This window comes from Capsaspora owczarzaki (assembly GCF_000151315.2).
Source record: "Capsaspora owczarzaki ATCC 30864 unplaced genomic scaffold supercont2.1, whole genome shotgun sequence".
In the NCBI taxonomy this organism is placed as follows: Eukaryota; class Filasterea; order Ministeriida; family Capsasporidae; genus Capsaspora; species Capsaspora owczarzaki.
In genome coordinates this window covers 558838-584109 of record NW_011887292.1, presented here as the reverse complement: position 1 = coordinate 584109, position 25272 = coordinate 558838, and the positions used below count along the sequence as shown (strand labels likewise).

Genomic DNA, 25272 nt, shown 5'->3' with positions numbered 1-25272 from the left:
ATAAAAAAAAAAAAAAAAAAAAATAGACTTGTTTTGCGGTGAAGTTTTGAAAAAATGGAAAAGGAAACAAACACAAGGCTTGTAAAAAAAAAGAAAAGTAAAACTGAATGGAAAAAAACAACCAAGAAACACAAATCAAAGACGAGAAAAGCAAAGAAGAAAAGAAGAAGAGAAACAAAAGCAAAGAAGCAAAGAAGCAAAGAAAATGAAAGAAAAAAAAAATGAACAAAGGAAAAAGTAGAACAAAAAAAAAAAAAAAAAAATGAAACCAACCAAGAATGGAAGGTCTTTGGGTGTTGGGTACGACACAAGCAACAAAACAAACAACAACAACAAAAATGGAAGTCTGGAGTACGGTCGGTGAAGCGCTTGTTAACATTCACAGAACGATACAAAGAGGCTTTTCGCTGTTTGTGCAACAACTCTCAAGGGCGCGCGTTTCTACATTTCATCTCGTCGCCGTTTGTGCGGATGCTGGCTTGGGTCCTTCAAGCCTCCTTGCCTGCTCAGCACCTGCATATTCAACGGATTGCGCTTGTCATTCCACATTGAATCCTATCGCAATAATAAGACGTGTGTGTGAGAGAGACAGACAGCGAGAAAAAAATCAGGCTCATGTTGAAAACCGCCGTAAACACACCGACCCCCCCCCTCCGGCACCAAACCCACCTTAGAAGTATCCTGGTCGGCCAAATGTGTGTACTTTGAGCGGCCAATCTTGCCAAAGTTCTTGACCTGCACCCAAGAACGAAGAAAACAAAAAAAAAAGTGAGTCAGTTTGGAAACTCAAAGACCGCACTCCCAAGACGTTGCAAAGCCGCGCGACAAACCTGCATGGCCTTGGGAAGAGTGGACTTGTCTATCAAATCCTCGCCCGTCGGAACAGTAAAGTCGCGCTTGAACAGCGGATCGTTTTCATCCTGTTGTTTGTTTGTTCGACATTCAAGTCAGAAAACAACAAGAGCCAAAGCATTACGCTACTCATCGCACACCCTGCCCACGTACCACAGAGAAGGCACCCTTATGATAGTAGCGTTGCATGAATCGCATTTTGCTCTTCGGCTCGTCCTTGTCTCCAGACTCTGGCTTGCCAAACTTTGCACGCTCCGCGGCGCGCTCTTCTTCCGTCATGTTGCGCCAACGCTCCGCTTCCTCCCGTTCAGCAATGAGTCTGCGTTCAGTGTAGCACCCGAAACCAGCAAGTTAGCGCAGAGCAGATCAAACCTCAAAACGGGGCTCAAATGCAAACAAAAAGTTTCAAAAGTTCTACGTACGCATCACGCTCATCTCGGTCGCGTTTGATGCGAAGCAACTCCCGGACACGCCAAAGTTCAATTTCGACTTCGTCGTTTTCCTTGTCTTCGTCGTCCACATCGAAGGCAGAGTCGACCTTTGACGCGGCAGCTGCCCCAGCCAAACCAAAAAAGAAAACAAAAAACAAAGTTGATGAGATTGTTGAGCCAAAATCGGAAAGCCACACCATTGCGCTTGAGACCTTCTTACCTTTACTCTCTGCTTCTCTGCGCGATATGGCTTCCAGCAGCTCGGCAGCTTCCTTTTTGCGCTCTGCGGCCTTGGCAATTTCCTCCTCTTCGAGACGAGCGTATTCGGCTTCTTCGGTTTCAGCATCCTTGACAGTTGTGCGCATGCTCTTTTTGACAAAGACTGGCTTGAACAAGGGCACATCCTCCTCCTCCTCGGATGAAGAGTCAGAGTACGAGTCGCTCCCAGAGCCCGAGCCCGAGCCCGAGCCCGAGCCTGACTCTGAGCCTGATTCACTGCCACTTTCGCCGCCGCTGCCAGATTCCGACCCACTGTCGTGACGTCTACGAGGTGGTTGTGAACGCGCATCTGCTCAAACACCAAAGTAATCAAAAGAAGAGAAACCATCGCACATGTGAGGGTGCAAACGAGCGCATCTTTCAACAGCTTCGAGTTGAAAACCTACCTCGCAACGCGGCGTGCACAGGTGCTGACGAGCTTTGCACAGCCTGTTGATCGTGACGCTGCCGTGCTTGACGCCGTTCCTCATCTTCTCTCTCGTCGTCCTCTTCTCGACGGTTGCGAGCCCGCTCCCGCATCCGAGCGCGCCGCTGCTCCATTTCGTCGTCGTCCTCGTCGCCATCATCATCCCGGTCTGCTTCAACATTGCGAGACTCCGAAGGATGTTCTGCTTTTGCTGTATCACGAGTGATCACCTGTCAATCAGCAGACAAGTGAGGGGAGGACCTCAAACCATCAAACAAACAAACAAACAAACAAACGGAACGAAAGTATTACCATTGCAACACCTCTTTGCAAAACTCGACTCCGCCGAGCGTCTGCCTCGTCGTCATCGTCGTCGTCATCATCGTGATCACTGCCACGGTCGCGCCGGGGAGCGCTCGACGAAATCACTTCTGCTTGAAACACTTGGCGCTGTCTGCTTGGAGCGGCGCCATCGCCATCGCCGTGACTGTACTGCTCCAACCGCCTGAGCCTCCGGTCATCAACAGGAGCCTGCAATACGAATCCAGACGCCATTCATCCATTGTCATTGCCACACCGCCAGAACCCGGAACAGAATGAGAAATCGAGCTCACTGAGGCAAGATCACACATTCGCTTTTCACCCCCACCCCCGCGGCGACCTCCATGTTCCCCCCATTGATCGTCGCCATACATGAGTGACTGTCGCAGCAGAGGGTCCTGCCTTGGTCGATGGCTGCGATGCCTTCGCTGCTCGTCGTGTGCTAAAGTCGTCCGCGTCGTCGTCCGCGTCGTCGTCCGAGCTCGCATAGTCCCGCGCAGCCTCGCCTGCATACTCTGGTCGCTTGCCTGCAGTGTACCGTTGCACTTTGACCTGAGGAAGGGCCCCCCGGACCAAATGCATGCATGTTCATCAGCCAGTGAGCCAAACTCAATGCAAATCCACGACTGTTCCAACACTGTGCACGACAATGATCCGGCTCTGGGGGCGCATAGCTCAAAATGCAATCGTCATTGGGATGGAAAAGCAGCTGATGCAGTACCATTTGCATGCTGACTTTGCCCTGGGCGTTCACCACGGGAACCGCTGCAGACGGCGCTCGACTCGACATTTTTACGTTAGTCCGAAACGATGTAAAATGTGTGAGTGGACTGGACCGTATCGTATCGTAGCTGAGTTCAATTCAGTTGGTTGAGAAGTAGTGGTGAGACAATGTAGTCTTAAAAATCCACGGCGTCGAACAAGGCGAAAGGCAACACGGCATGACGTGAGATTCAAAAGGCATTTTCTGAGTTGCTCATCCCATGAGAGAGCAGCAATCGGACACAAGCGAGCTCCAAACATTGGAAAATTGAACTAATGTATTATGAGGGGAGGGGAGTGGAGGGTATGGGCACTTAACAATGAAACGGACAGGACAACCAAATAGAAATAACAACAAGAAGCAGTTAACGAACAGAAACAATACTTTGGCTGGGCTTGGTGGGGGCTTGGAGGCTTGTCATACCAGACCCTGGTTGTCAAGCATTGAGCCGACAATGATGTCTTTCACCGTGAGAAAGATACGCCGCATCAGGTCGGGATCGACTGCACAAGTCAAGTGCGGGTACAGTTGTCGTTTCAGATTGACGTTGGCCTGGCGCCCAGTTTGTGCAAGCGCCGAATCAAATACTGGGTCACGCTCTCGTAATCGGCGACCTCTGCAAATGGCAATGCACCCAATGGGAGGAATGCAAAGTCAGCGAATGTAAATCAACACATCCAACTCCCATCCAATCCATGAAACCAACACGTACCTTGGTTGTACTCGGGGAAGTGGACTCGAAAGTCCGAAATGGGCAGCTTGGCTGCCAGCAAGTCCGTTTTGTTGAGAAACAAGATAATTGGGGTCGTCGCGAGAAAGCGGTCCTCCCACACCTCTCGAAAGACTCTGAACGCCTCTCGCAGTCGATTCTGTGAGGCACGGGCAGTCAGAGACAATCATAAAAAGAAACACCGTCGGGGTTTTCAAAAAAAAAAGCGAGGGAGGAGTGCGTACAGTTCGTCCGTCTTCGCGCAAAAGTTGGTCGTATTCGCTTGTCGCTACAACGAAAATGATGGCTGTCACTCCGGCAAAGCACTGCGCCCATTTCCTGCGCTCAGACTGCTGCCCACCAACATCTGTAACCCTGGGAGCATCCGAAAAAAAAAACCAAAGCAGCGAGAAGTCAGCGAGAGACAGCACGCCACCAAGGTGTGACCAAAGTGTGCATGCAGCGCTCGTACAAAAACATCACTTACGTGCACAAGATATTGTTCGGAAAGTTAATTCTCGTCTCGTAGATGCCAACGGTCTTGGCTCGGCTGCGAAAGACATCGAGTGGGGTCGGGACGTAGTTGAGACTGGTCAATCGATCGAGCGCATTGAAAAAACTACAAGGAAGCATTGGCGCACAAAAAGGTCAGAATTTCGTGCTCTCGCTCTCGTGCTCTCTCTCTCTCTCTCGCTCTCACGCAGGCACAGCACAACACACGCACTAGTCTGTGTTATCGTTGAGCTGGTATTCGCGGGATCGGGAAAAGCACAGTCGGAAGCCTTGATCGGCCCAGAGTGTGCGGCACGCCATCAGCAGGGAGTTGTCCCACTCAACAGGGTGCTGTCCAGCAGCTGCTTCCAGGAGCGCGACGCACGGCTGGCAGTTCTCAGGATCGGTGAATGGTATCCGCATCGCCGTCATGGCAGTTGCGATCGTTCGAGCGCTATCGCAGACGTGCAGAAAGATGGCTTCCATTCGTCGTTCGCATTCCTCGGCAGTCAATCCCTCGGGTGAGTGGACTGCCTTCATGGCACGTTGGACGGTGCTCTTTCCTGATTCGCCCGCGCCTAAAGGACGGAGAAAAACAAAAAACGAGGGTGAGATCCGAGCAAAATGAGTCAACGCCCCCGAAAGAAAATACTGTATGCACAAGTGTGTGTGTGTGTGTGTGAGTGTGTGCGTGCGTTCTGTCGATATCAACACTCGGGAGTGATCAAGAAGATCTGAATGACAAACCACCGGGAACCTCGGCTTGTTCAAAACATAAACAAAACAACAAAAGCATAAAAACAAAAACAAAACAAAATCCCGAACAACCACCAAAGCCCAGCCGACCTGGCGTCCCGAAGTTGGTCAGCCACATCTCGAATTCCGCAACGCGAGAACTCTTGGCTGTTGCCAACGCAGCGGAGAGAGCCAGGCGTGGAGGAGGCTATTTGCGTTTCTTTGTTGTTGTTGCTATTGTTGCTGTTGTTATTGCTGTTGTTATTGCAGTTAAAAATGCGTTGTTATTGTTGTGCTTGTTTGTTGAAACGTGAGCGATGCCGAGATTTTGTTTCCAATTTGCGCGTCGCTCGGAATGGCAATATCCTCCGTTTCAGACCACGAATGAGTGCATTCATGATCTCGCCGGAAATCGAGGCGAAATCTGCAAATCGGTCGCTCTCGTTCCTTTCGCGGCAATTTTTTTTGAATCAAGGTGGAGCTCGATGCTGTCGATTTCGGAGGAGAGAGAGGTCGATGGGGGATGGGCGAGTGTGTGTCATTGCGGATAGAGTCCATGCTGGTATGGAAAAAAACGCGCTTTGTTTGGATTGAATCTTGCTTTTTTTTTTTTTTTTTGTTATTTTGTTATTTTGTTATTTCGGTCGAGTCAAAAAAGCATACCGCTGTTTGCTCTCGTTGCCGAGTGAAATACTGTTGTTGTGTGCTCTGCGTGTCCTCCGTCATTGCACCACCAGCACCAGCAATGGCACGTTGCACACGATCTCTATTTTATGCGTGGTTTGCACATCGCTCGCTCTGCATCCCCACTTTCGCCTTGACTCAAGCGCGTATCAAACGGAGCCTCGAAAACAAAAGAAGGCAAAAAATACAGAAAAACAAGAAAAAAAAAAAAAGAGTCGGGCGATGCTTGTGTGCAGACCGTTCTGGCATCATCACGGATCATGATTGCCAAATGAAGCATGGCTCAAGAGGCGCCCTCCATTCGTGCAACAGCGTCACTGTTGGCAACGCAACTGCAAGGGTCGCTCGGGTCGGGGACCAGTTGTTTGGGTTTTTTTTTTTCATCGTTTTTTTGTTTTTCATTTTTTTTTTTTTTTTTTGGTTGTTGGCCGATATCGGGCGAACTGCTGTTGCTTGCAGTGCATAGAATCGCCTGAATGAGCGACCAGCCCCAGGCCACGACGAGGGCCCAGACGCCACGCCAGCCCCCACACCCCCTTGCTCTCTGTGTCGACAACCGTGCTGAGCTGAGATTCACCACAAGCTCGGCTTTTTTTCACACCTATTTCGATTCTGGTGGTTCGTTTTCCGTCTGGTGCACTCGTGCCTGCATGCTCAGCGTCTCCCAGTGTCCGACATGACAATGCCTAGTCTCTCCTCCTCCCAGTTTTGCAACCCGCCATCTGGAAACGTCTCAGAGCGAGAGAGAGCGAGCGAGATACGCCATTCACAAAGACAAAAAAAAAAAAAAAAATCATCCGTCATGATCCCAAAGCACACAGACTCGCCTGCCGTTTCGCCCTCTTCGGCGCATCCCGTCAACGAGAATACCGTCCACGGACGCACCGAGAAGGACACGAGTCGTCGACTGAGGAGGAGCGCAAAACGGATATTATCAGCAGTTCGAAAAGAAAAGAAAAAAAAAAAGCTGACAATGAGAATGAAAGAAAAAAGCCATTTGTGCTTTTTTTTTTTTTTTTTTTTTTGCCAGTGCTTTTTCCGCGTTCCAGCAGCGTCCGAGGAGTCGAGCTCACAGAAGACTCCGTCGTCCCCAGAGTGCTCAACAGTGTCTGGATGCACACGCGCGGCCTCCCCCCTCCCCCTCCCTATCATAGGGGGCCCAGGCACTGCCCGAGCGTCGGTTGTATGGTAATCGCAATTGCTATGCTAAAAAAAAGCGCCCTCTCATTTCGCTCTTCCACCTCCCCGCGCTCGCTGCAACTGCCGCTTCGTGGCTCTGGCTGGAAACGGGGCAGCGGGGGGCTTTGGTCTCAGAATGAGCCACTCGAGTGCCTGGTGCTGGTGGCGTGTGAGTGCAGTGGGCGCCATACCGAGCAACAGCACTTTGACGGTTCGCTTGGCGACGCGGCGCTCCACCGCAAGCGCTCGCTCGATCGCGCGGTTTTGTTGCTTGGGTGTCCTGGGGGTGTCCTCGTCAGGTGGAGGACTGATGCAGCAGCTCATGGCCAAAATAACACCAACAAGGAAACAGGGAGGAAGCTTCTCAAAGCGAAGAAGGAGAGACAAAAAAAAAAAAAAAAACTAAGAAAAAGTTAACGAAAACTCGAAAAAAAAAAAGACTGTTTCGAAATTGTGAATTCCGTTTTAAGCCATTTTCGAAATCCGTTTTCTACGCATGTCGGTATTTCAACACCAACCAAAACGAGCGCAAACAATAGTTCTACTCATCGAAAACAAAAGCATGACATTGATAAAAACACAAACTTAAAAAACCCTGCGAGTTCGGGGAGCTCGGAGGACGAAAGCGAGTCTGGTGCTTTCAGATGCACGCCACCAGTACGCGCCACCACAGAAGAAAGAGACCAACGAAACGTGCACGCGATCCATTCAAAACCGTGCAATCGAAGCCAATGTCGCCAGACAACAACAAACTCAAGCAAAACTCGAGCAAAACAAGAGCTCGAAATATGGCGCTACTCCATGCTCAGCAACGTACGGCCGGTGTCTGGTTCATCCTCGACATGTGTGGTCACCACGCGCTCGCACAAAGTCAAGGACATGTCAATAACTTGGCTGGAGACAGCGGCAACTATTTTGGTACAGCGGCAAACGCAGAGAAAAACGAAAAGAACGCAAGGAAAAGAAGAAACAAACAAAAAAAAAAATTGTCAGACTCAGACAATTTGTCACATTCTCAACGTGCCGCGAAAAGGCTCAACACGGCCAAAAAAAGGGTCAACAAACATTTCGCCTTACGAAAATCAACAAACGCGGCGCGAATGTCGCCGTGCTCCTCGTCGATCAGATGGATGCCAGTGGCCAGCACCACGCTAGCGGCGTGTGCTCGGCGTCGCTCAAAGAGCTGGAGATAGGTCGTGTCGCTCTGACTTCCGGTTGCTTTCAGCACCATGTAGCTCTCTTCAAGAACGCGCACAGACTCCTCGCGAAGCTGTTCCTCGAAATCTGGTGGAAACGTCACCGGGACGAGTTCCGTGTCGTGAATACTACGCGTCATTCAGAACCGTAGAAACCAACTCGTCAGCGCGTGCCATTCAGAATCCAGAGCGATGCGGAAGTGCCAGGACTTACAATTGCACGACTTGTTGGCACAAGTCCTGCATGTGGTTGTACACTGTCGGAACGCGGAGCTCAAACTTGAGACGGCAGCAGACATCAAGCTCGCTCTGCTCAGACGGTGGCGTGACTGCCAGTGAGACAGCACGTCGAGGCAGCAGGGGGCAAAAATCAGAGAGGCTGATCGCTGACCTGAATAATTTGCTGCGGCGTGTATTGGAACTCGAGCAGCATTGCATACTCGTAGATGGACAACTGTCTCGCCGAAGAATCAAGCTGGTGCGAGCGGGGATGGTCCAAGCATATGGACGTAAGTTGACAGCCCAAAGTCAATTTATTTCGCCGAATTCCATACCTTTGTAGCCAGCGAGATGCATGTAATGATTCGCAATCGTGCGCTCATTAAATGGGTTTGGAGGAGGTTTTGAGCGTCCAGCGTTAATCCTGTTGCTGGCTCGACGCTTTTTGGTTTTTTTGTTTTGTTGTGGACAGGGTCGGGTCCGTGAGACCAAAAAGTAGGAAATGACAATAAAACGAGATACAATACGCTCCGATACAGCAAAAAAAAAAAAAAAAAAAAAAATCTTCAAAGCAAAACCACGCACGCGACTGTCGCGTCTTCGCTGCAAACCAGCGTCGCGCGTTCCGGATCGTGTGGCGCAGGATGAGACATTCATACCCGCTCATGCAACTTCCAAAGACGCCGAAAGCGGATCGCGCTCCGTTCGTCCAGTGAGCTCGGTGATCGTGCGCTGCAGCCCACCCACATTCGCTCCTGGCCGCTACCACGCACGAGCACAACCACGCATCATCTGACCACCTACCGGGCGCCCATGGAACCGTTGGTCTGCCTTGTGGTCCGATCTGGCATGGATGACCCCGGCGGAGGTGCGCTGCTCGAGCTGCTGGACTGCTCGAGTTGCTTAGTTGACAGCTCAATCACTTCATTGACAACACTGTCCATGAATGCATTGAACAGCTCAAGCGCTCGGAAGCGGACGTCATCCGACAGATTGAAGGCCTCTCCGAACTCGAGCACGAATTCTTTGTCGTTTTGCAAGCCCACGATCAGTGACCAAGATGACAAGTAAAGAGTCGCGCAGGCAAGAAAACAAAAGATCCAAAGGTGGCGTCCCAAGAAAAAAAAAAAAGAAAAAAAAAAAAGGCAAAACTGTCAAAAACATCCCCGACCCATGCTTACGGAAAAGAGCCGAGCGCACAAAGAGATTGACATCAGAGTCCTGGCTGGCAAGCGGGGGTGTCTGTGGAATCATGGCCAGGATGGCTGCCGAGGGTGTGTAGTTTGCCATTCTTGCAAGTCAAAGGCAAACCAACTCAGAACGCGTCAACGCAGAGCGAGAGAAACAACGACTGCCCCTCTCCGCGCCCACACCGAGGTACAGTATACTGCGCGGCTGCGATAGGTAGTAGGAGCAATACACTACGTCAACCAAGAAGAATTTAATAATGCTCCAACTTGAGCGTATCATACAAAAGAAAACAATACACAAATCTTAAAACGTGTCAACTATGAGAATTGTTGCTGGAATTCTTCCTTCAGCCTGGCAAGACATGTCTGTACAATACAGTCAAAGCATCAAAGCGTCAAGAAGACAAACAAGTGAGCGCTTGCTTCCGACCAGCACTGCAGCCAGCTTCTGAAATCGTGGGCCTTACCCGATATGTGGCGTCGCGGCGGTACTTGCGAATGTCGGGCGAAGGGCTGTGTGGCAAGTGAATCAAGAAGGCGTCGGGCACCACAATGAACTGGTAGCCGCGCTTCATCAACTCGTAAATGTGCGAGACCTTGTTCCAGCCAAAGCCCAGGAAGCGAGGGTCGTATCTGTGGAGGAGTCGCAATCAAACAGCACGTTATCTCGTCAAAAATGAGCGCAGGGCAAGACACACAGACGACAAAAAAAAAAAAAAATAACCACACAACGGCGTGCACATACCGGGGCACATCTCGACGAACGAGAATGTACGGCTCAAAGTCTTCTTGCCATTGAATAACATAGGGCGCCGTGGCCAGTCGGAACTTGTTGAAATCGGTCGGCGAGTGCCCTCGCGGCCACTCGTTGGCGCGGAAGGAAACAATCGACTCGGCGTCGAGCATCGAGTTCAGCTTGTTCTTGTTGGCAGGGAAGGCAAACTTGTAGTGGAAGGTTTCGAAGGCTGGCACAACCAAAGCTTTCGGGAGGTTCTTGTTGTCCAAGTCGAGGCTTGCAGCCATGGAGCTGGTCCGAAGAAGAAGAAGAAGAAGAAGAAGCCACAGCGTTCAAAGCAAAAACAGATGAATGCGAGGTGAGCAAGGTCGCGTTATAGATCGCCGTGTTGTTCATGGTGCGCGTGGGGATGAAAGGGGCAACTTACGCCAAATAGGTTGCCATCTGCGCGCTTGGCAAAAAGTCGATGTCGGCCAAGAACACATACGGGGTGGTGGCATGGTCCAGCGCCACATTTCGCAAGTAGTTGACAGGGAAGAGGGTCTGTACGCAGAATTGCATTTGGCAGTCAGTGAAACACCAAACCAAGGCAACACAAAACAAAACAACAACAACAACAACAACAACAACAACAACAACAAAAAAAAAATTGAATCAAAAAAACCTCCCACTTACTCCTTCCTTGAACACGAGATGCAACGCAATGTTCTTGCGTGTGCGGAGAATATCAGAGGTCTCGAAATGGTCAACAAGATCATCAACGTCATAGTCATTGAGGTAGAGAGAAATCGACAGCGGACCGCTCCATCGCTCTGCAATCTGCTCGAGCATGCCCAGACGATCCCACGACATTTGGGAAATCCACGTCACCTCCTGGCCCGTCTCCTTGGCTGTGGGAGGAATGTAGTCAAAGTAGTAAACGTGTGTGCGCGGCTTGGTGCTGGCTGCAAGACGGTACTCGATGCACGGATCGTCGCTTTCGACCTCGGCCTCTGAATGCATGGCGTGCGAGCTCGTTGCGGGGTCGAGAAGTTCGGGGCGACACGAGATGAGCTCGCGGCGGAGCGTCGAGCCGTCCAGCTGCGAAAAGGTGGCGTGGAGATGGCGGTAGTACTCGGTGAAGGCGTTTTGCACCTTCATCTTGCGGGGTGAGTTGAAGTGGACAATGCCGACGGCTTCCGGCGCGTTCTTGAGCTTGGAGATGACCGTCTTGGGGTCGCTGGGGTTGCCCTCGGGGGCAAACGTGGAAACCTGCCAGTTTTTGACGCTGTCGTGGCCGTTCAACGCTGCAATCACGCAAGGAGCCGCCAACGAGTTGTCGCTCAGCTGGAGGTTCCATGTGCACGGGAGGCGGTACACGATCGAAGACTGGGTGAGAGCCACCGCGTTGATAACGTCCTGGTCGGCGAGCTGTGTGGTCTGCTTGCCAGCGGGTCGGAGAGCCAACTCCTTCATGGCCACGCTCAGCCAAGTCTCGTCCCATGCACGAAGGCGAAGGCGGTCAAGGCGGAGAAGCATGACGCCAGTGTTGAAACCGTGGCTCAGCGCGGGCCACGGCAGGCTCGGCAACAGCTTGGAGGCAGAGGTGGTCTTGCTGCTGCGCGCCTCCTGCTCAATGTACCACTCTGACTGGTTTTCCACCAGGCCAAACATTTGGTCCTCGGTGAACTCTGAAAAGTGGCCCCACAGGTGTGCCACGTCCCGCATGAAGAGCAAGTCCGTATCGAGGCTGAGCACATGCGTGACCGACTCTGGCAGAATGTTGGCCAAGACCAGCTTGATGAGGCCAAACTTGCCCGAGTAGTGCACGGTCGGGATGGACGCCACCTTGCTCTCGAACGGCGCCAGGTCGTACAGCGACAGCTCGACGCGGCTCAAGTTCCACGTCTCAATCAAGGTGCCGATCGGCTCGCGCGACGCCTCGTCGACGACAAAGTGGAGGTGCAAGGGGTTGGTGCGGTAGAACAGAATGGACTTGAGCAGCGGGACCATCATGCGCACCGACCGGAAGCCAGCGCACACAACCACAATGTGGATGGTCTCGCAGGTGGCGGCGCGGGGCGACATGGCGGCGTTGCGGATTTCCCGCACCAGGGTGGCGCCGTCCCATTGAGCAGCAGCATCGCCAGCCGGAGGAGGAGACTGCTGCGAGCCCGTGCTGTCGCGGCGCTGCTTGGCCGAGGCAAAGTACGTGGTCGCCGTCTGGATGCTGTTGAGGAGCATGCTGGCAGCGTCGTTGCGCGTCTGCAGTGCAGCCAGCTCCTGTGCATGCCGCTGCCTGAGCTCTTGCAGCTGACTGTCCTGCCTGTCCGCAGTCTGGTCGAAGGCAGCCTGGCGTCGGACGGCCTCAGCCTGGGCCAGCTGGAGTTGTCGAAGCGCCTGCTCGTCGCTCGCGGATTCCGCGCTCCGTGTCAAGAACGGCGGCACCTTGTTTCGCTCGGCCATGGCTTCTGCAAGCAGCAAGCGGATGTGGAAGTTTTTTGGTGCATGGTTTGAGTTGTCAAGGCAGGGGAGGCGGGGTTGGCAAATAGAAATTACAAAAAAAAAGGGTTGACAAAGAAGCGTCCGTTCTTTGCTGCTTGACAGTTTCAAAGAGGCAAACAACCTCTCTCACACAATCTCAATCTCTCTCACACAATCTCTCTCTCGCTCTCCAGGTGCGATTCAATCAACAGCAGATTGAGAAAACAAAATGACCAAGACTCAAAATAAAAAACGACGGAAATCGGAATCCAGCCCGCCCATCTCGAAAACGGTTTGACGGCATGGGGTCAGTCTGGGTGCGCGCTCAGCGTCCTCCGCCAACCGAGATCCACACCCTCCCCCCACTCAAAGAAGACGACCAGCGTTGACTACGTTGCAAGGGGTACACGGAGACGCATCGCTTCAGCCAAGCCGTGGAAAGAAAAAAAATAATATAAAAAATGGTGGAACCAACTGAGTGTGATGAATTTGACAGGTTGTCAGTTTTTCGATCGGCCGATGGCATATCCCCCGGTTTCTAATGCAAGCCGCCCTCGTCAACCCCCACCTCTCGATGATGAGGAGGTGCAGCTCTGATGGGCCTTGGGTGACGGAGCGGCGCCCAGCGGCGAGGAGGGAGGGCAGGAGAACCGCAACACCAGCCGTTTTGGATTTTTTTTTTTTTTTTTTTGGACAATGTTCGATTTAGCTGCCGAACCCACAAACGCCGATGCCACCAAAACGCAGAACGCCACCCAGACACACGACCACGCAGCGCTCTCGCGTTAATGACGAGCAGTCAAGCCAATGTGCAAACGCAACAAAGTGCCGTACCGTCTCGCATGCGAGCAATGCCGAGAACTGCCACAACAGCCACGACAGCGAAAACCGCCATGCGTCGAGCCAGTCTGGAATTCATGATTGAGGAAACCCAAAGAATGAGAAAACTGAGACTGAATGTCCGGGATTCGGAGGCGGTTGAATCGAAGTACTGTAGGAGTTTGATTGAAAAGAACTTTCATATCGTCAGGGAAAATGAGTCCGATTCGGACGCTTTGTGAAAAAGTTAAGAAGGGGATTGTTTGTACAGTAGTCATACAGCAATGTACACAAAGCAAAGTAGACAATAACATGCGTAAATATATCGAGCAAGAAAACACACAAAAAAAAACCAATGGCTGCGGGCTGGGGCTTCAGTAATCCTCTTCCTCGTCGCCGAAATTTCCGGGAATGACCGTTTCGGGAAACCCGTCCGTGTTGTCGTAAATGTTGCCAATGCTGCTTTCACGAGAGCGGGTGCGGACCATCTGGAAGTCAACGTGCCGGCTCTTGTGCTCCTCCTTGATCCACGAGGTGCGGATGAAGGGTCGCTGCTCGTAAATGTAGACAACTTCGCGCCGGCCGCGCTGCGAGGACAGCTTGATCTTTTCCTTGCACGTCGGGAAGCCCTCGATGCCAAGCACAATCTTTTTGAGGCCCTTCTCCTTCAAGACTTCCTTGACAAGGGCTCGGTTTTCGTTAAACCGGAGAAAGCGGTAGAGCGCAGATGAGCGAATGACTGTTCAAACAACAAAGGCAGGAGCACAGGCAGTGAGCACAGACAGGAGCAGTGACCAGCAGCAAAGGAACAAAAGCGGCAGCAAGGTGAGGACAAAACCAGTCTCGAGAAGCCCCCGCATTTTCCACATGAAGAAGGCAATACACAACAACAATCTCCATACTTTGAGCATGCTCCTCGCCCACGCCGGGCGGATCTTCGTCGTCCCAATCGATGGTATCAGTGTCTGTCAGAACGACCATATAGCACTCTCGGTCGCCAGCCTCGGCGCTCACAGCCATCGCGGGCATGATCAAATTGGTCAAGAACGATTCGAATCGTTTCCGGGCGCCAATGTTGGACATTTCGTGCATCAGTTCGCCTGCAAAAACAACATTGGCCACCACCAAAACCCCCCCCCAAAAACAAAATGATACACGCGAAAACTAAGCAACAATCTCCAAAGAGCTACAACTGCCGGCGAAAAAGCGCCTTCAGAATCTTACCCAAATCCTGCACACGGACGGTAGACATGTCGAAGGGCAATAAAAAGTAGTCGCATGCCTCTCGCAAATCACCGACGTGCTCGTTCTCCGGGCAAACGATCAGGCCTGTCGCGTAATAATCGAGCACGGCGCGAAAGATGGCCGGCGAGACCGGTTGCTCGATTTCGTACTCGCCCGTTGTGTTGGTCTTGCACATGTCGAATGCACTTCCAAACATTCTGCGAGGGGACGAGATCGTGGGCTGCAGTGAGTGAAACGAACAAACAACAACAACTCGGCAGCTATTTACCTTGCCAACATGGTGTCTGGATAGCGTTGGAACATGGCAGGATCGACGCGATAGCGATAGCGATGGCCACGAACGACAATAACGACACGAGACGCAACGGTGGCGGTGCCTGGCGTTCCGGACAGCAGCGGAGACACGGGATTGCAGGAGTGTGACCGGCGTTATCTGTTTTGGGCAGGGGCAATCCCGCTGCTGCACTGGCTCCAGGAAGGTGCAGGGATAAACCAGAAGTCTTGCGATCGGTCGCGGTTGGCAGTGTATGATGGCTGGGGTTCTGAGAAACAACACTGCCATCTTTGGTGGACGATGCTGCTGGCTCGCTGGACGTGTTTGCTCCGCCGCTTGCGGCATCGGATGTCACATGGATGCTGGGAGCGGCAACCGCTACAGACGCCTCGGCCGGCACAGGCTGGGCGGCGGATGACGCAAGCTGAGGCGTTCTTGGTCCGACAGCGTGCGGAAACGTCGCGCCCGAGGAAGCTGGCGCGTAGACCGCCGGCTGGACGTCCACAAAGAGGTTTCTTGACTGGGGAGAAGCAGCTACCGGGGACGCAGATGCGGATGACGTGGAGGTGGAGCTGCTGGAAGCGAGCGCGCGCTGAACGAGCTGGAATGGGCGTGGAGCAACTCCGACGCCGCCGAGCTCTGTGGAGGGGATGGTCGCGCCACTCCCGACTCCGGTTGGAGTGGCAGCAGCAGCAGCAGCAGCAGGAGGTGGGCATGGTTGCACTGTTGCTGCTGGCGATGCGGTGGGCGAGAGTGGCGGCAGCGACTGGCTCAAGCGCGTCACTCGCGACGAGGCTTGAAGACCACCAGTACCAGCGCCAGAGCCACCAGCGAACGGAGACGAGTTTAGCGCAGTGGTGGCAGGAGGCTGCTGCTGGTGCTGTGGGAAGACGAACGGCTGCTGGTGCTGGTGCTGGTTGTGGTGCTGGTGCAAAGCGAATGACGCCCCAGTCAAACTGCCGCTACCGCTCACGCTGCTCACGCTGCTACCACTGCTACCATTTCCGCCTGCAATTTCGCCATAGTGCTGGAACGAATTCTGCTGCTGCTGCTGGAGTGACGACGGTGACTGCCAGTGTCTCTGTTGTTGTTGCTGCTGTTGCTGTTGCAGAAGCTGCTCTTGAAATCCAGACATGCTTTGTTTCTCAGCAACTCTGCACACACACGCACACACAGCTGTGTTGTCCACTCTATGAAGAACGATATTTCAAGAGTGAATTCAATGGATGGTTTCAAACTCAGTCTCCAGTCTTTATTTTCAACAATGCAGCAGCAGCAGCAACAGCAGCAGCAGGCGCAGTCGACTGAGATTGGCAACGAGCTTCAACGAACAAAGCGGCTGCAGCTCGAACTCCGAAGCCTCGTAAAGAGCGGCGAGTACGACATTGACCTCGGCGGTGACACTGGAGGTGAGTTCAAGCCACGACACGTACACGTACTCATTCCCCCCAGATGCTATGGAGTGGAGTGGAGTGGAGTGTGGAGGAAAGCTCAGGAGTGGAACGAGCAAGCGCGTTGCGACTTGGCTTGCAAAAGCAAATCTTTAGCTGTGTCATGTTCCTCAGCTCGCCTACTCTATTTGCTAACCCTCTCTTCTCTTCTCTGAATATAATGCACGACAGACGCGCTCGACATCTGGAATATCAAGCTGTACAAGAAAAACCTGCCGCAGGACTCCGGGCTGGCGGCAGACCTGGACGAGCTGATCAAGCGCAACGGCCAAGACCACATCCACTTGCAGGTCAACTTCCCCGCGCAGTACCCGACCGAGCCGCCCTTCTTCCGGGTGGTGTCGCCGCGATTCAAGTGGCACACGGGCCACGTCTCGGTCGGCGGGTCGGTCTGCCTCGAGGTCCTCGTCAACACGCACACGGCCGCGGGCTACAAGTCCCGCTACGTCATGGAGTCGCTCCTCTGGATGGTCATCATCAATCTCGTCTCGGACAACCCGGCAGCGGGCGTTGGTCCGGGCCGCATCGATTTCGACGCCATGTTTGGGCCCCAGCCGCGCACGGGGTACTCGGAGGACGATGCTCGCAAGCACTTTAATCGCATCATTGGCCAGCACGGCTGGATTAACTGGAGCGCCGACGGCCGCAAGCCGTGCTCGTTCGCCCCAAACTGCTACAGGAAGAATCCCCAGCACTGGGCGGAATTTTCTCATGAAGGGCAAGAGGCGCCGGTCGAGCGCGACGATGCGCCACCGTACCAGGCACCCAGCCCTCCGGTTTCAACCCTGTCCCCGCACGCGCAGCCCTTCGTTCCTGCCCGCAGTCCGTCCTCTTCTGCAACGCCAGTTGACGGAGCAGATCCCGCGCGGTCACCTTTGCGGCAGTAACCGCGCCGAAGCGTCTGTTTTGGTTGCTACTGTAGAGTGTGCAGTTTTGATATTGTCGTTGTGATCGATGTTGTTTTATGTTTGTTGTTGTTGAAGATTAAATGGTTAGGGCATACACACCACTCACTCATGGTCGGAATTTTTGATGCTTTGTTCTTTTTTCTCATTGCGAACAACGAACAAACCACAACACGCCAAAAAAAGAAGAAGTAAAAGACCAAACCACCACCACACAATGAAAAGAAACAACACCCTTGCACGGAACCAAGAAGTTACACTTGGAAGGCCTCGGGATTGAGCGCATCTGCATCATCTTCGTCCTCGTCGTTGAGGTGGAGAACAGGGAAGCGCGGCGAAGCAGGGGCGGAGGCGCGCGGCACCTTGAACAGCGCGACTTCCTCGTCCTCTTCGTCCGTGCCGTCGTCGTGGTGCGCCGTCATGCCGTACACTTCGGGGTAGGTGCGCTTCAAGGCAAGAACGCGAGCCTTCTTGTAGTACAGTCCGAGTCGCTTCCAATCCAGCAACTCTGACAGACGCTCGCAGCGGTTGCGCAGGTTGATGCGCTGACGACGTGAGAATTGGCAAAAGTCAAACATGATTCCTGCGAGCTGGTCGATGGATTCGTTCGCCGACTTGAAGCGACGGTCGACAATGTACAGGCCGTACGAGTGCGGGTCTTCCACATGCTCGTGCACAAACGAGCCAAAGCCACTCAGGTTGGACGTCACCGATGGAATGCCGAGCACGGTGCACTCCGCTGGGGTGTAGCCCCACGGCTCGTAGTACGATGGGAAGACACCCAGATGGCATCCGCGAACAAAGTCCTCGTAGTCCATAGGAATGAGCGGGTTTGTGGAGCTGAGGAACTCGGGGTGGAAGATGACCTTGACGCGGTCTGAGGGAGGGGGTGTGTGGGGGTGAAATGGTGCAACCGGGATTTTAGCATGTGATGGCTTTTTTGTTTTTGTTTTTCTTCTTTCTGCCTTGCAACGGGCGACAAACTTACCGCTGTCGTCGTTGAAGAGACGCACTCGTCGAATGTGGTTGAGAATCGGATCTTTGCCATCGTCCACCATGTTGTGCGTGACGACGGGAGGCAGGCGAGGGTTTTGCAACGCAAACATGCAGCGCTTCAGCTGCACAATGTCTTGCTCGGACAAGAGCAACTTGCCGTCAGGCATGGTACCACTGAACAGAGGAAGCATGACAAGCATTGAGTTGAAGGGGGGGGATGAGATTTCGAGCTTTCAAAGAGGGGAGAGCAACACCAAAAACCACGTACCGCAAGGCGGCTTCGAAAATCCTCTTGCCGACAGCCTTCTGAATGTCGGCGACAGAGTCGCTAAGTTGCTTGGTGACGGCTTGGCCACGCAGCGCTTCAACGTTAAAGTTGTTGGTCGGTGCCGGCATGATCAGGAACGCAACGACCGTCATCTTGCTTCCAGCAGCCTTGAGGCGGTGGTTGAGGCGTGCAAGCGATTCAATGAACACATCCGCGCCCTTGTTCGAGTACTCGTAGCGGCCGGCGATGAAAAAGTACAGCGTGTTGTCCAGATCAAAGTCATAGTGGCTGCGGTGTGACAAAACGTCAAGAAACAAATAACGGCATGAGCGCCAAAAGCACTCGCTGTTGCGGGGAGTTTCACAACATAACACTGCGTCGTACCCGTAAAAATGACCACGCACAAAGGCGTTGATCTTCTCCTTGTGTTGAGCGTGAAGGTTTTGGAATTCGTGCAAGGCGCTGGGCAAAAGCAAAGACCAAATGAAAAAAAAAAACAAGTCAATTTTGCGAGCTGCAGATCTTTTTTTTCTGTTCAATCTGAGCAACTGCGAACCTGAACTTGACCACGTTCAGGCCGTTGGGAAGTATTATGTCGGGGCGACGCTTGAGCAGGAACTCTGCTTCATCGCCAGTGATCTGGGAGACGGTGGTAAAGACGTGTGCGCTGTGGGCGGCCGCGCGCTCGATGCAGTAGCGGTGGTAGATGCCACGCTGTCCTGCCTCGGCGTCAACATCAAACTTGGACAGGTTGTTGTAAAAGTCGACATTTCCAGCGCAGAGATAGCGCCCGAGAAGTGTGGCATGCGTGGTGAAGACGGTAGCGACACGAATCTACATGGCGAAGAATTGGCATTGAGAGCTCGATGGAAACGCGAGTTGCGCCCGTTGACAAACGCTGCTGGTTCAACACGATACGTACCTGACGAACACGCAGCAGCACCAGAGCCACGCCCACGAGCCATTCATGGAAATGGGCCAAAACGGTTGCACTTTCGTCGAGCTGGTTGCGGAACTACGTTTGGGGGGGGAGAGAGCCAAAACAGAACAAAAAAAGGAATGCAGGCTTAGCATCAAGCAAGCAGGCACAACGGCACGGGACTCCAAGTGTCGGTCCATCTGCACGCACCTCGCCAAGGAACCACGAGACCAAGTAACCAAACAGAACGGCATCGTTGGTCTCGCGGTCGTCCGCAGGCGTGCCAATCCTCGTCGTTTCCCAGAGGTCGGCCTTCCACTCGGCCAGACGGTGCGCCGAGGCAGCAATGTCAAACATCAGCACCTGACGAGCAACGGAAACAACAACATCAAAAAGGAGAGGGGGAGGGGAAAAAAGTGAGCATTGATTGCGCGTGTGGATCGTTTTTGAGTGCCATCGCCGTACCTTGGGATAACCGTCAATCAGCCAGCGACCATAGTGGACAACGGCGCCTTGGGCACGCATTGCATCCAGAGTGCGTCGGAAGACTCCAGCCTCCGGCTGAACGAATTCGACTTCGGTGCGTGCCGATCCCGTGTTGTACGGGCCCATCAGGCAGAAATTCTCGCCCAGCTCCTTGGACGTGATGGCGGCCTTGGTCTTGATGACTGTGTAGATGCCTCCAACTGTGATCAATATGATCAAAGTGAGCGACAAAATTTTGGCAGATTTGGCAGATTTGGCAGATTGGGCGCCATCGACTCTCTTTCCTCTCTCTTTCTCTCTGGATCATAATCGGATGACGACTGCACAACATTGATGCAACAAGGCGAGACGCAGAGTCGATGGTCGATCAACGAAGCTGTGCGTGCTCGAGATTAGATGTGCGCGCGTCTTTTTTTTTTTTTTTTGTTTTTTTTTTTTTTTTGTTCGGTTCCGCGCTGCTGTGCGATTCGGATGAGATTGAGGCAATTGAATCACTGATACTGTTGATGATGTTGATGATGATGATTGTGAATCGCACTCGTCGTCGTCGTCATCATCACTTTCGAAAAATCACACTTTTAAAAACAACCCCAATAAAACTGCTATCTGCTGTTGTTTTCGTCGATGATGGCTCAATCCAGGCACAAAAGCACTCTGGGAACGCACGGAAGGTCGTTTCGCTCGTCAGTGCAATGCTCGAGTGAAAGAGAGAGTGGGAGTGAGTGAGTGAGAGTGAGTGAGAGAGTGAGTGAGAGAGAGATCATCGCCTTGTCCCAACCAACCTGTGATTCTCGCTCTTTGCTCACAACCCCGCTCACTCACTCGCCATGCATGCTCGCCTGTTGCGTTCTTTGCGCCAACTCACTCACTCCACTCGTACATGCACGCTTGTCTCTCTGTCTCGTGTGCTGCTTGCGATTCACTCCCAGTCCCTGTTTGCCCCTTTTCTCCCGCCTCCGATCGCCACAAAAAATCCTGACTCACCCTTGTTGGCGACCTCCCATGCAATCTCAAACACGTATGGCTTGGGACGCGAGCTGGTGGTCGACGCATCAGACGCCGAGATGGACATGATTCAACAAATCCAAAAAAAAAAAAAAAAAAAAGTTGACTGGGATTTCCATTGATTTGGATTTCAACCCCAAACGCGATTCAACGGACCAACGGAGGAAGGCAGAGGAAAAGGGTCAGCCAGTTGATTATAGTAGAGAAGTAACAACAAAAACAAAGTCAAGTAATCCAACAGGAAGTGAAGCTGAGCCCCTTCTCATGGGATGGGTTGACAATCTACTTTGCTTTGAGCGTGCAGTCACCCAACCATCGCGCTCGTTGCTGCCCCAAAGCTGCTCCTTAATCTGACCCCACAACGAGTGCAAATAAATGAAAGGCTCATTTTCTGAATGCAACAAAACCGATCTCGCACACACACACACACACACACACACACACACACACACACACACACACACACACAAATCCTGCATCCCTCTGTGCGTCGTTCTGATTCTCAATTGCTGACTTGAGTGGTCGTGACAACTCTTTGCACCGTTGCATGAAACCCGCGTCCTTTTGTCTTTTGTATGCTTGTTATTATTATTCGTTATTATTACAATATTCCTGTTTTTCAGTGTGTTGTCTGAGCCGTTCAGTTGTTCAGTTCTGTTGTTTCTGAATGAGCGATCCACAAAGCTCCGCATCGGCCGCGGCTGCTGCTGCGGTGGTCGCGACACAGCCGCGCGCACAGCTGCTGAACGACGCCGCTGCGGCCATCCAGTCGGCGCCACGCAAGCTGCGACTGCGCATCACCCGCATCACACGCCAGGGGCTGCCTTGGTTTGAGTGGATTGTGATTGGGATGGGCATTGGCGCATTTGAGCTCTATCTGTACTCGCTGCCGCCGCCGCAGCGCCGGTTCGCCTTCCAGGTGCAGCTGCTCGTCTTCATCGTCGCCATCCTGCTGCTGGTCAACCGGTACATCTGGCGGCGGCTCATCCTCGACACCCGCTTGGCCGCCACCAAGTTTGCCTTTGCCCGCGTCCTGCTCGGCGTCTTCTCCGTCCTGGTCGTCCTGTCCTTCCCGCTCGGCCGCATCCATGTGTACTCGGAGCCGGGCTTGCTCACCCTTGTCGCCTACTCGTGTCTCGGCACCTTCTTCTTGCTCCTCACGTCGGTCGCGCTCACCGACCTCGTCTTCCTCGTCGCGCTCGCCGTCCGGCCCATCAACACGCACATCCGCTCGCCGTCCGACCTGAGCGCCATCGACCTGTCAGACACTCCCGGCGCTGCCATCTCTCCGCCACTGCTGGGCAACGGGCACCAACAAGCAGCAGGCCTTTTGAATGGCGCTGCAGCCACCACCGCCGACTCGAACGCGAGCGGAACTTTGGCCAAACAGTCTGCTGCTGCCTCTGCTGCGGACGAGTTTGGCCACAGCTACGGCCCTGGTAGCTACCTGGATGCGGCTGCTGCTGCGGCTGCCTCCGCGACAAATGGCTCGCTCAGCGGCGAAGAATCCGGCGCGTCAAACTCGGCCCACGCTGCTGCTGCTAATAGCTCGAGTCGGAGCGGTGGCTCTGCGACATTGAATTCTGTTGTGGGACGACGACGGCGCTTTGCCGGCACCACACACACGGTCAAGAAAATGCTTGAGGGCTCGCGAGTGGCCACGGCGCGTGTCAAGGCCGCAGTGTCTGTTCTGCTCGCTCTGAGCTTGAGCAGCTATTCGCTGTATACGGCCATGCAGCCGCCAATTCTGGTAGAGCTCGAACTCACGCTCCAGCGGCTTCCGCCAGTGTTTGACGGCCTCGTGTTGGTGCAGATCAGCGACATCCACCTCGGTCCGACCATCGGCAAGTCGTTTTTGAACAGCGTCGTCGACCGTGTGAACGCCCTCGATCCGGACATTGTCTTGATTAGTGGCGATCTTGTCGATGCGCACATTTCCTTGATTCGCGACGCGACTCTGCCACTTACGCGTCTTCGCCCACGGATTGGAACGTACTATTCAACCGGCAACCACGAGTACGTGCATGGCGATGTAGACGACACGCTTGCCCAGCTCGCCTCCACCGGTGTGCACATTTTGCGCAATGACCGCGCTCAAATCTTTGATCCGGCAGGCTCTGGCGAGTACCTGTACGTTGCTGGTGTGGACGACATTTCCAGCGGCGCGTACGGCCTCGAAAGCCACGGCCACGACATGATCAAAGCACTGCGCGGCATCAACCCGTCCAAGGAAGTGGTGATGATTGCGCACCAGCCGCGGTCCATCTTCCCTGCCGCCGACCTCGGCGTCGGCCTCATTCTGAATGGACACTGCCACGGCAACGGGCAGTTTGCTCCCTTCTTCATCCCCACCTACATTGCCAACTGGGGCTATGTCGCGGGCTTGTACGAGGTGAAGGGACGCATCCCGCAGCCGGACACGGACACGGACATGGACGGCACGCCCGACACGGTCGTCGGGGAGATTGTGGAGGAAGGAATCGAGGGGCACAAGGTCGCCAAGCTCGGCACCAAATCTGCTCGCACGTTTGGACAAGACATTGAGCACACCATGTACGCCTACGTCAATTCTGGCACGGGCCATTGGGGTCCACCGATGCGATTGTTAAGCACGTCCGAGATTACCAGGATTACACTGCGCTCGGCCCAGGCAGGCAACTGAGTCTGGTTGGGGTTTTTTTTGCATCTTTTCATTTCTGTCTTGCTTGATTATTGTACATGCTTGTTTGTCCATGGTTTCCTTGTTTTGTTTGTGTTGTTTTTGTTTTTGTTTTGTTTTGGTTTTTGTTTTGTTTTGGTTTTTGTTTTTTCGCATTCTGTTTCGCTGGATGTCACTTTCGCTTGGTTGCTTTATGAGGTGCCTTGATGGCCATCTCCTCCCTGTCTCTTGTAATTTTACCCATGTAAATTTTGTTTGACTTGCCAACGGGTTTTGTGAAGGGGAACAGCGCACATTTTCAAGGTGACGGTATTGATAGAAAACAAACCAGAACAAGAAAGCAACAACCAGATTAAATTTTCTTGTACTTGTAGCGCGCGCGGCGCAGCTCTTGCAAATCCGTGGTGGTCCGTCGCACGTCGTATTCGGTGAAAATCCAGAGCAGCGAGACAATCAACGACACCAGAGGAACCCAAAAGTGTCGCATCAGCGTGATCATCGAGTTGCTCTGCTCTGGTAGGTCGCGTGTATCCAACGCTTGCTCTACAGCGGGTCTGCCGTACATGTGTACGTAAAGTGTGGCAAGGCCGACCAGATGGCCGAACGGAGCAATGTACTTGAAGCTGCGCATTGTCAACGAAAGGGTGGAAAATTCAGCAACGAGAACTTGAGGGCTTGAGGGGTTTTGAGACGAAAGTCTCAAACAACAACGGTCCAAACCATACCGAAACCAAGGGATGCTTGGATCAGCGCCCTTGAGATCACATATCAAGCGTAGACATGTGAGGCTATTGGAAACGGCTGCCAGAAATTCGACTGGTAGAACGGTGGAGAACAAAGTTGATTCAAGTGCAAATCGACATCACCCACCCAAAGTGAGAACAGTAGTTGCGAAGACAGACGAGGAGCAACAAGCGATTCGACGTTTCCACACAGGAGCTCACCGATCAGCGCATCCGTCGTCAGTTCTGCCGCGCCAGGCATCACAAGCAGTCGAGCAATGAAGAGTGCAGCCGCCACTCCTGCGCCCGCAGCGATCGCAGTCTGTTAAGCATTGTTGGAGTTGCCACGATGGCAAAGCAGAGAGTCAGAATACGGCGAGTCAGTCAGTCAGCGAGCGTTTGGTGTCAGCCAAAGCAGGTCGTGAAACAGGAAACGCATTCGTTCGCTGTCATCACAGCCCGAATGATCGACAACAGCCTACAGCCCCGCGTCATCATGAACAAAATACGGTCGACGATTTACCCGAGACAGACGATCCACGCGATTTCCTGCCTCTGCGAGCGTCTCGAGAATGGACTCTTGCTCTGTAAGGATGACAAGGAAGATGATGACGAGCAGCACACCGTTTCAGCACCACGATGACCTGCCTCAGCAACAAAGCGTCCATCGTACCTGCTTCGTCTAGCAGTTCCACAGGCTCTTGGTGCTGTTGTGACGCATTTCCCGCCGCTGTTCGTCGCAGGGATGCCATCGATTCCAAACAGAGATCGGTCGAGGAGAAGAAGCGAGGACTGAGCGAGGCTGAACGAACGCTGACATTTAGTTGGATTCAAACCCCGGTCTAATGCCGCCTGTCTCATTTTTGAT

The 25272-nt window shown here is 53.2% G+C and overlaps 9 protein-coding genes across 9 annotated transcripts; 2 read left to right on the top strand and 7 right to left on the bottom strand.

The window, feature by feature from the left end:
* Positions 1-354: 354 nt before the first annotated feature.
* On the bottom strand, positions 355-3111 carry CAOG_00168 (hypothetical protein). Its single transcript, XM_004364982.2, has 10 exons — positions 3011-3111; positions 2662-2841; positions 2281-2499; positions 1949-2198; positions 1504-1851; positions 1275-1404; positions 1006-1171; positions 831-920; positions 670-735; positions 355-555 (listed from the first exon to the last, which is right to left on the bottom strand). The coding sequence occupies exons 1-10, from the start codon at positions 3077-3079 to the stop codon at positions 442-444; spliced, it is 1632 nt and encodes a 543-aa protein (XP_004365039.1). The 5' UTR covers positions 3080-3111; the 3' UTR covers positions 355-441.
* A 200-nt stretch (positions 3112-3311) lies between these two features.
* On the bottom strand, positions 3312-7276 carry CAOG_00167 (guanine nucleotide-binding protein G(I)). The gene is made up of 6 exons (XM_004364981.2): positions 7043-7276; positions 4486-4831; positions 4249-4380; positions 4007-4136; positions 3765-3921; positions 3312-3668 (listed from the first exon to the last, which is right to left on the bottom strand). The coding sequence occupies exons 1-6, from the start codon at positions 7173-7175 to the stop codon at positions 3589-3591; spliced, it is 978 nt and encodes a 325-aa protein (XP_004365038.2). The 5' UTR covers positions 7176-7276; the 3' UTR covers positions 3312-3588.
* Positions 7277-8832: 1556 nt separating this feature from the next.
* CAOG_00166 (hypothetical protein) lies at positions 8833-9556 on the bottom strand (the record flags this gene model as incomplete). The annotated part of the gene is made up of 3 exons (XM_004364980.1): positions 8833-8869; positions 9071-9290; positions 9448-9556. The coding sequence occupies 3 exons, from the start codon at positions 9554-9556 to the stop codon at positions 8833-8835; spliced, it is 366 nt and encodes a 121-aa protein (XP_004365037.1).
* Positions 9557-9677: 121 nt separating this feature from the next.
* On the bottom strand, positions 9678-13595 carry CAOG_00165 (glycosyltransferase-like protein LARGE1). Its single transcript, XM_004364979.2, has 6 exons — positions 13490-13595; positions 10868-12642; positions 10620-10735; positions 10202-10483; positions 9924-10089; positions 9678-9822 (listed from the first exon to the last, which is right to left on the bottom strand). The coding sequence occupies exons 1-6, from the start codon at positions 13572-13574 to the stop codon at positions 9775-9777; spliced, it is 2472 nt and encodes an 823-aa protein (XP_004365036.2). The 5' UTR covers positions 13575-13595; the 3' UTR covers positions 9678-9774.
* A 253-nt stretch (positions 13596-13848) lies between these two features.
* Positions 13849-16128, bottom strand: CAOG_00164 (potassium channel tetramerisation domain-containing protein; the record flags this gene model as incomplete). Its single annotated transcript, XM_004364978.2, has 5 exons — positions 13849-14213; positions 14377-14574; positions 14699-14916; positions 14988-15096; positions 15186-16128. The coding sequence occupies 5 exons, from the start codon at positions 16126-16128 to the stop codon at positions 13849-13851; spliced, it is 1833 nt and encodes a 610-aa protein (XP_004365035.2).
* A 121-nt stretch (positions 16129-16249) lies between these two features.
* Positions 16250-17452, top strand: CAOG_00163 (ubiquitin-conjugating enzyme family protein). Its single transcript, XM_004364977.2, has 2 exons — positions 16250-16402; positions 16616-17452. The coding sequence occupies exons 1-2, from the start codon at positions 16258-16260 to the stop codon at positions 17329-17331; spliced, it is 861 nt and encodes a 286-aa protein (XP_004365034.1). The 5' UTR covers positions 16250-16257; the 3' UTR covers positions 17332-17452.
* Positions 17453-17473: 21 nt separating this feature from the next.
* Positions 17474-21112, bottom strand: CAOG_00162 (glycogen synthase). Its single transcript, XM_004364976.2, has 9 exons — positions 21003-21112; positions 19998-20218; positions 19743-19895; positions 19536-19628; positions 19170-19447; positions 18998-19075; positions 18614-18901; positions 18338-18519; positions 17474-18226 (listed from the first exon to the last, which is right to left on the bottom strand). The coding sequence occupies exons 1-9, from the start codon at positions 21088-21090 to the stop codon at positions 17604-17606; spliced, it is 2004 nt and encodes a 667-aa protein (XP_004365033.1). The 5' UTR covers positions 21091-21112; the 3' UTR covers positions 17474-17603.
* Positions 21113-21690: 578 nt separating this feature from the next.
* On the top strand, positions 21691-23685 carry CAOG_00161 (metallophosphoesterase; the record flags this gene model as incomplete). The annotated part of the gene is made up of 2 exons (XM_004364975.1): positions 21691-22773; positions 22837-23685. The coding sequence occupies 2 exons, from the start codon at positions 21691-21693 to the stop codon at positions 23683-23685; spliced, it is 1932 nt and encodes a 643-aa protein (XP_004365032.1).
* A 242-nt stretch (positions 23686-23927) lies between these two features.
* Positions 23928-25186, bottom strand: CAOG_00160 (hypothetical protein). Its single transcript, XM_004364974.2, has 5 exons — positions 25078-25186; positions 24928-24989; positions 24627-24726; positions 24408-24498; positions 23928-24305 (listed from the first exon to the last, which is right to left on the bottom strand). Exons 1-5 carry the CDS (start codon positions 25154-25156, stop codon positions 24035-24037), a joined length of 603 nt encoding a protein of 200 aa, XP_004365031.1. The 5' UTR covers positions 25157-25186; the 3' UTR covers positions 23928-24034.
* Between the last annotated feature and the right edge of the window lie 86 nt (positions 25187-25272).

What these genes read in the sequence shown, in the direction of transcription:
- CAOG_00163 (XM_004364977.2), top strand. Translation starts at nt 16,258, where the DNA reads ATGCAGCAGCAGCAGCAACAGCAGCAGCAGGCGCAGTCGACTGAGATT. An exon ending in CCTCGGCGGTGACACTGGAG is followed by an intron (nt 16,403 to 16,615) that starts GTGAGTTCAAGC and finishes AATGCACGACAG; the next exon opens with ACGCGCTCGACATCTGGAAT.
- CAOG_00160 (XM_004364974.2), bottom strand. Translation starts at nt 25,156, where the DNA reads ATGGCATCCCTGCGACGAACAGCGGCGGGAAATGCGTCACAACAGCAC. An exon ending in GGAACTGCTAGACGAAGCAG is followed by an intron (nt 24,990 to 25,077) that starts GTACGATGGACG and finishes TCATCCTTACAG; the next exon opens with AGCAAGAGTCCATTCTCGAG. An exon ending in CCAAGCATCCCTTGGTTTCG is followed by an intron (nt 24,306 to 24,407) that starts GTATGGTTTGGA and finishes GACAATGCGCAG; the next exon opens with CTTCAAGTACATTGCTCCGT.
- CAOG_00162 (XM_004364976.2), bottom strand. Translation starts at nt 21,090, where the DNA reads ATGTCCATCTCGGCGTCTGATGCGTCGACCACCAGCTCGCGTCCCAAG. An exon ending in CTGAACGTGGTCAAGTTCAG is followed by an intron (nt 19,076 to 19,169) that starts GTTCGCAGTTGC and finishes GCTTTTGCCCAG; the next exon opens with CGCCTTGCACGAATTCCAAA. An exon ending in TCTCTTCAACGACGACAGCG is followed by an intron (nt 18,227 to 18,337) that starts GTAAGTTTGTCG and finishes CCCCTCCCTCAG; the next exon opens with ACCGCGTCAAGGTCATCTTC.
- CAOG_00167 (XM_004364981.2), bottom strand. Translation starts at nt 7,175, where the DNA reads ATGAGCTGCTGCATCAGTCCTCCACCTGACGAGGACACCCCCAGGACA. An exon ending in TGCGCGAAGACGGACGAACT is followed by an intron (nt 3,922 to 4,006) that starts GTACGCACTCCT and finishes CGTGCCTCACAG; the next exon opens with AATCGACTGCGAGAGGCGTT. An exon ending in CTTCCCCGAGTACAACCAAG is followed by an intron (nt 3,669 to 3,764) that starts GTACGTGTTGGT and finishes TGCCATTTGCAG; the next exon opens with AGGTCGCCGATTACGAGAGC.
- CAOG_00168 (XM_004364982.2), bottom strand. Translation starts at nt 3,079, where the DNA reads ATGTCGAGTCGAGCGCCGTCTGCAGCGGTTCCCGTGGTGAACGCCCAG. An exon ending in GCAAAGTCAGCATGCAAATG is followed by an intron (nt 2,842 to 3,010) that starts GTACTGCATCAG and finishes GCCCTTCCTCAG; the next exon opens with GTCAAAGTGCAACGGTACAC. An exon ending in ATAAGGGTGCCTTCTCTGTG is followed by an intron (nt 921 to 1,005) that starts GTACGTGGGCAG and finishes AACAAACAACAG; the next exon opens with GATGAAAACGATCCGCTGTT.
- CAOG_00165 (XM_004364979.2), bottom strand. Translation starts at nt 13,574, where the DNA reads ATGAATTCCAGACTGGCTCGACGCATGGCGGTTTTCGCTGTCGTGGCT. An exon ending in ATCTCGTGTTCAAGGAAGGA is followed by an intron (nt 10,736 to 10,867) that starts GTAAGTGGGAGG and finishes TTCTGCGTACAG; the next exon opens with ACCCTCTTCCCTGTCAACTA. An exon ending in GTTCGTCGAGATGTGCCCCG is followed by an intron (nt 10,090 to 10,201) that starts GTATGTGCACGC and finishes ACTCCTCCACAG; the next exon opens with ATACGACCCTCGCTTCCTGG.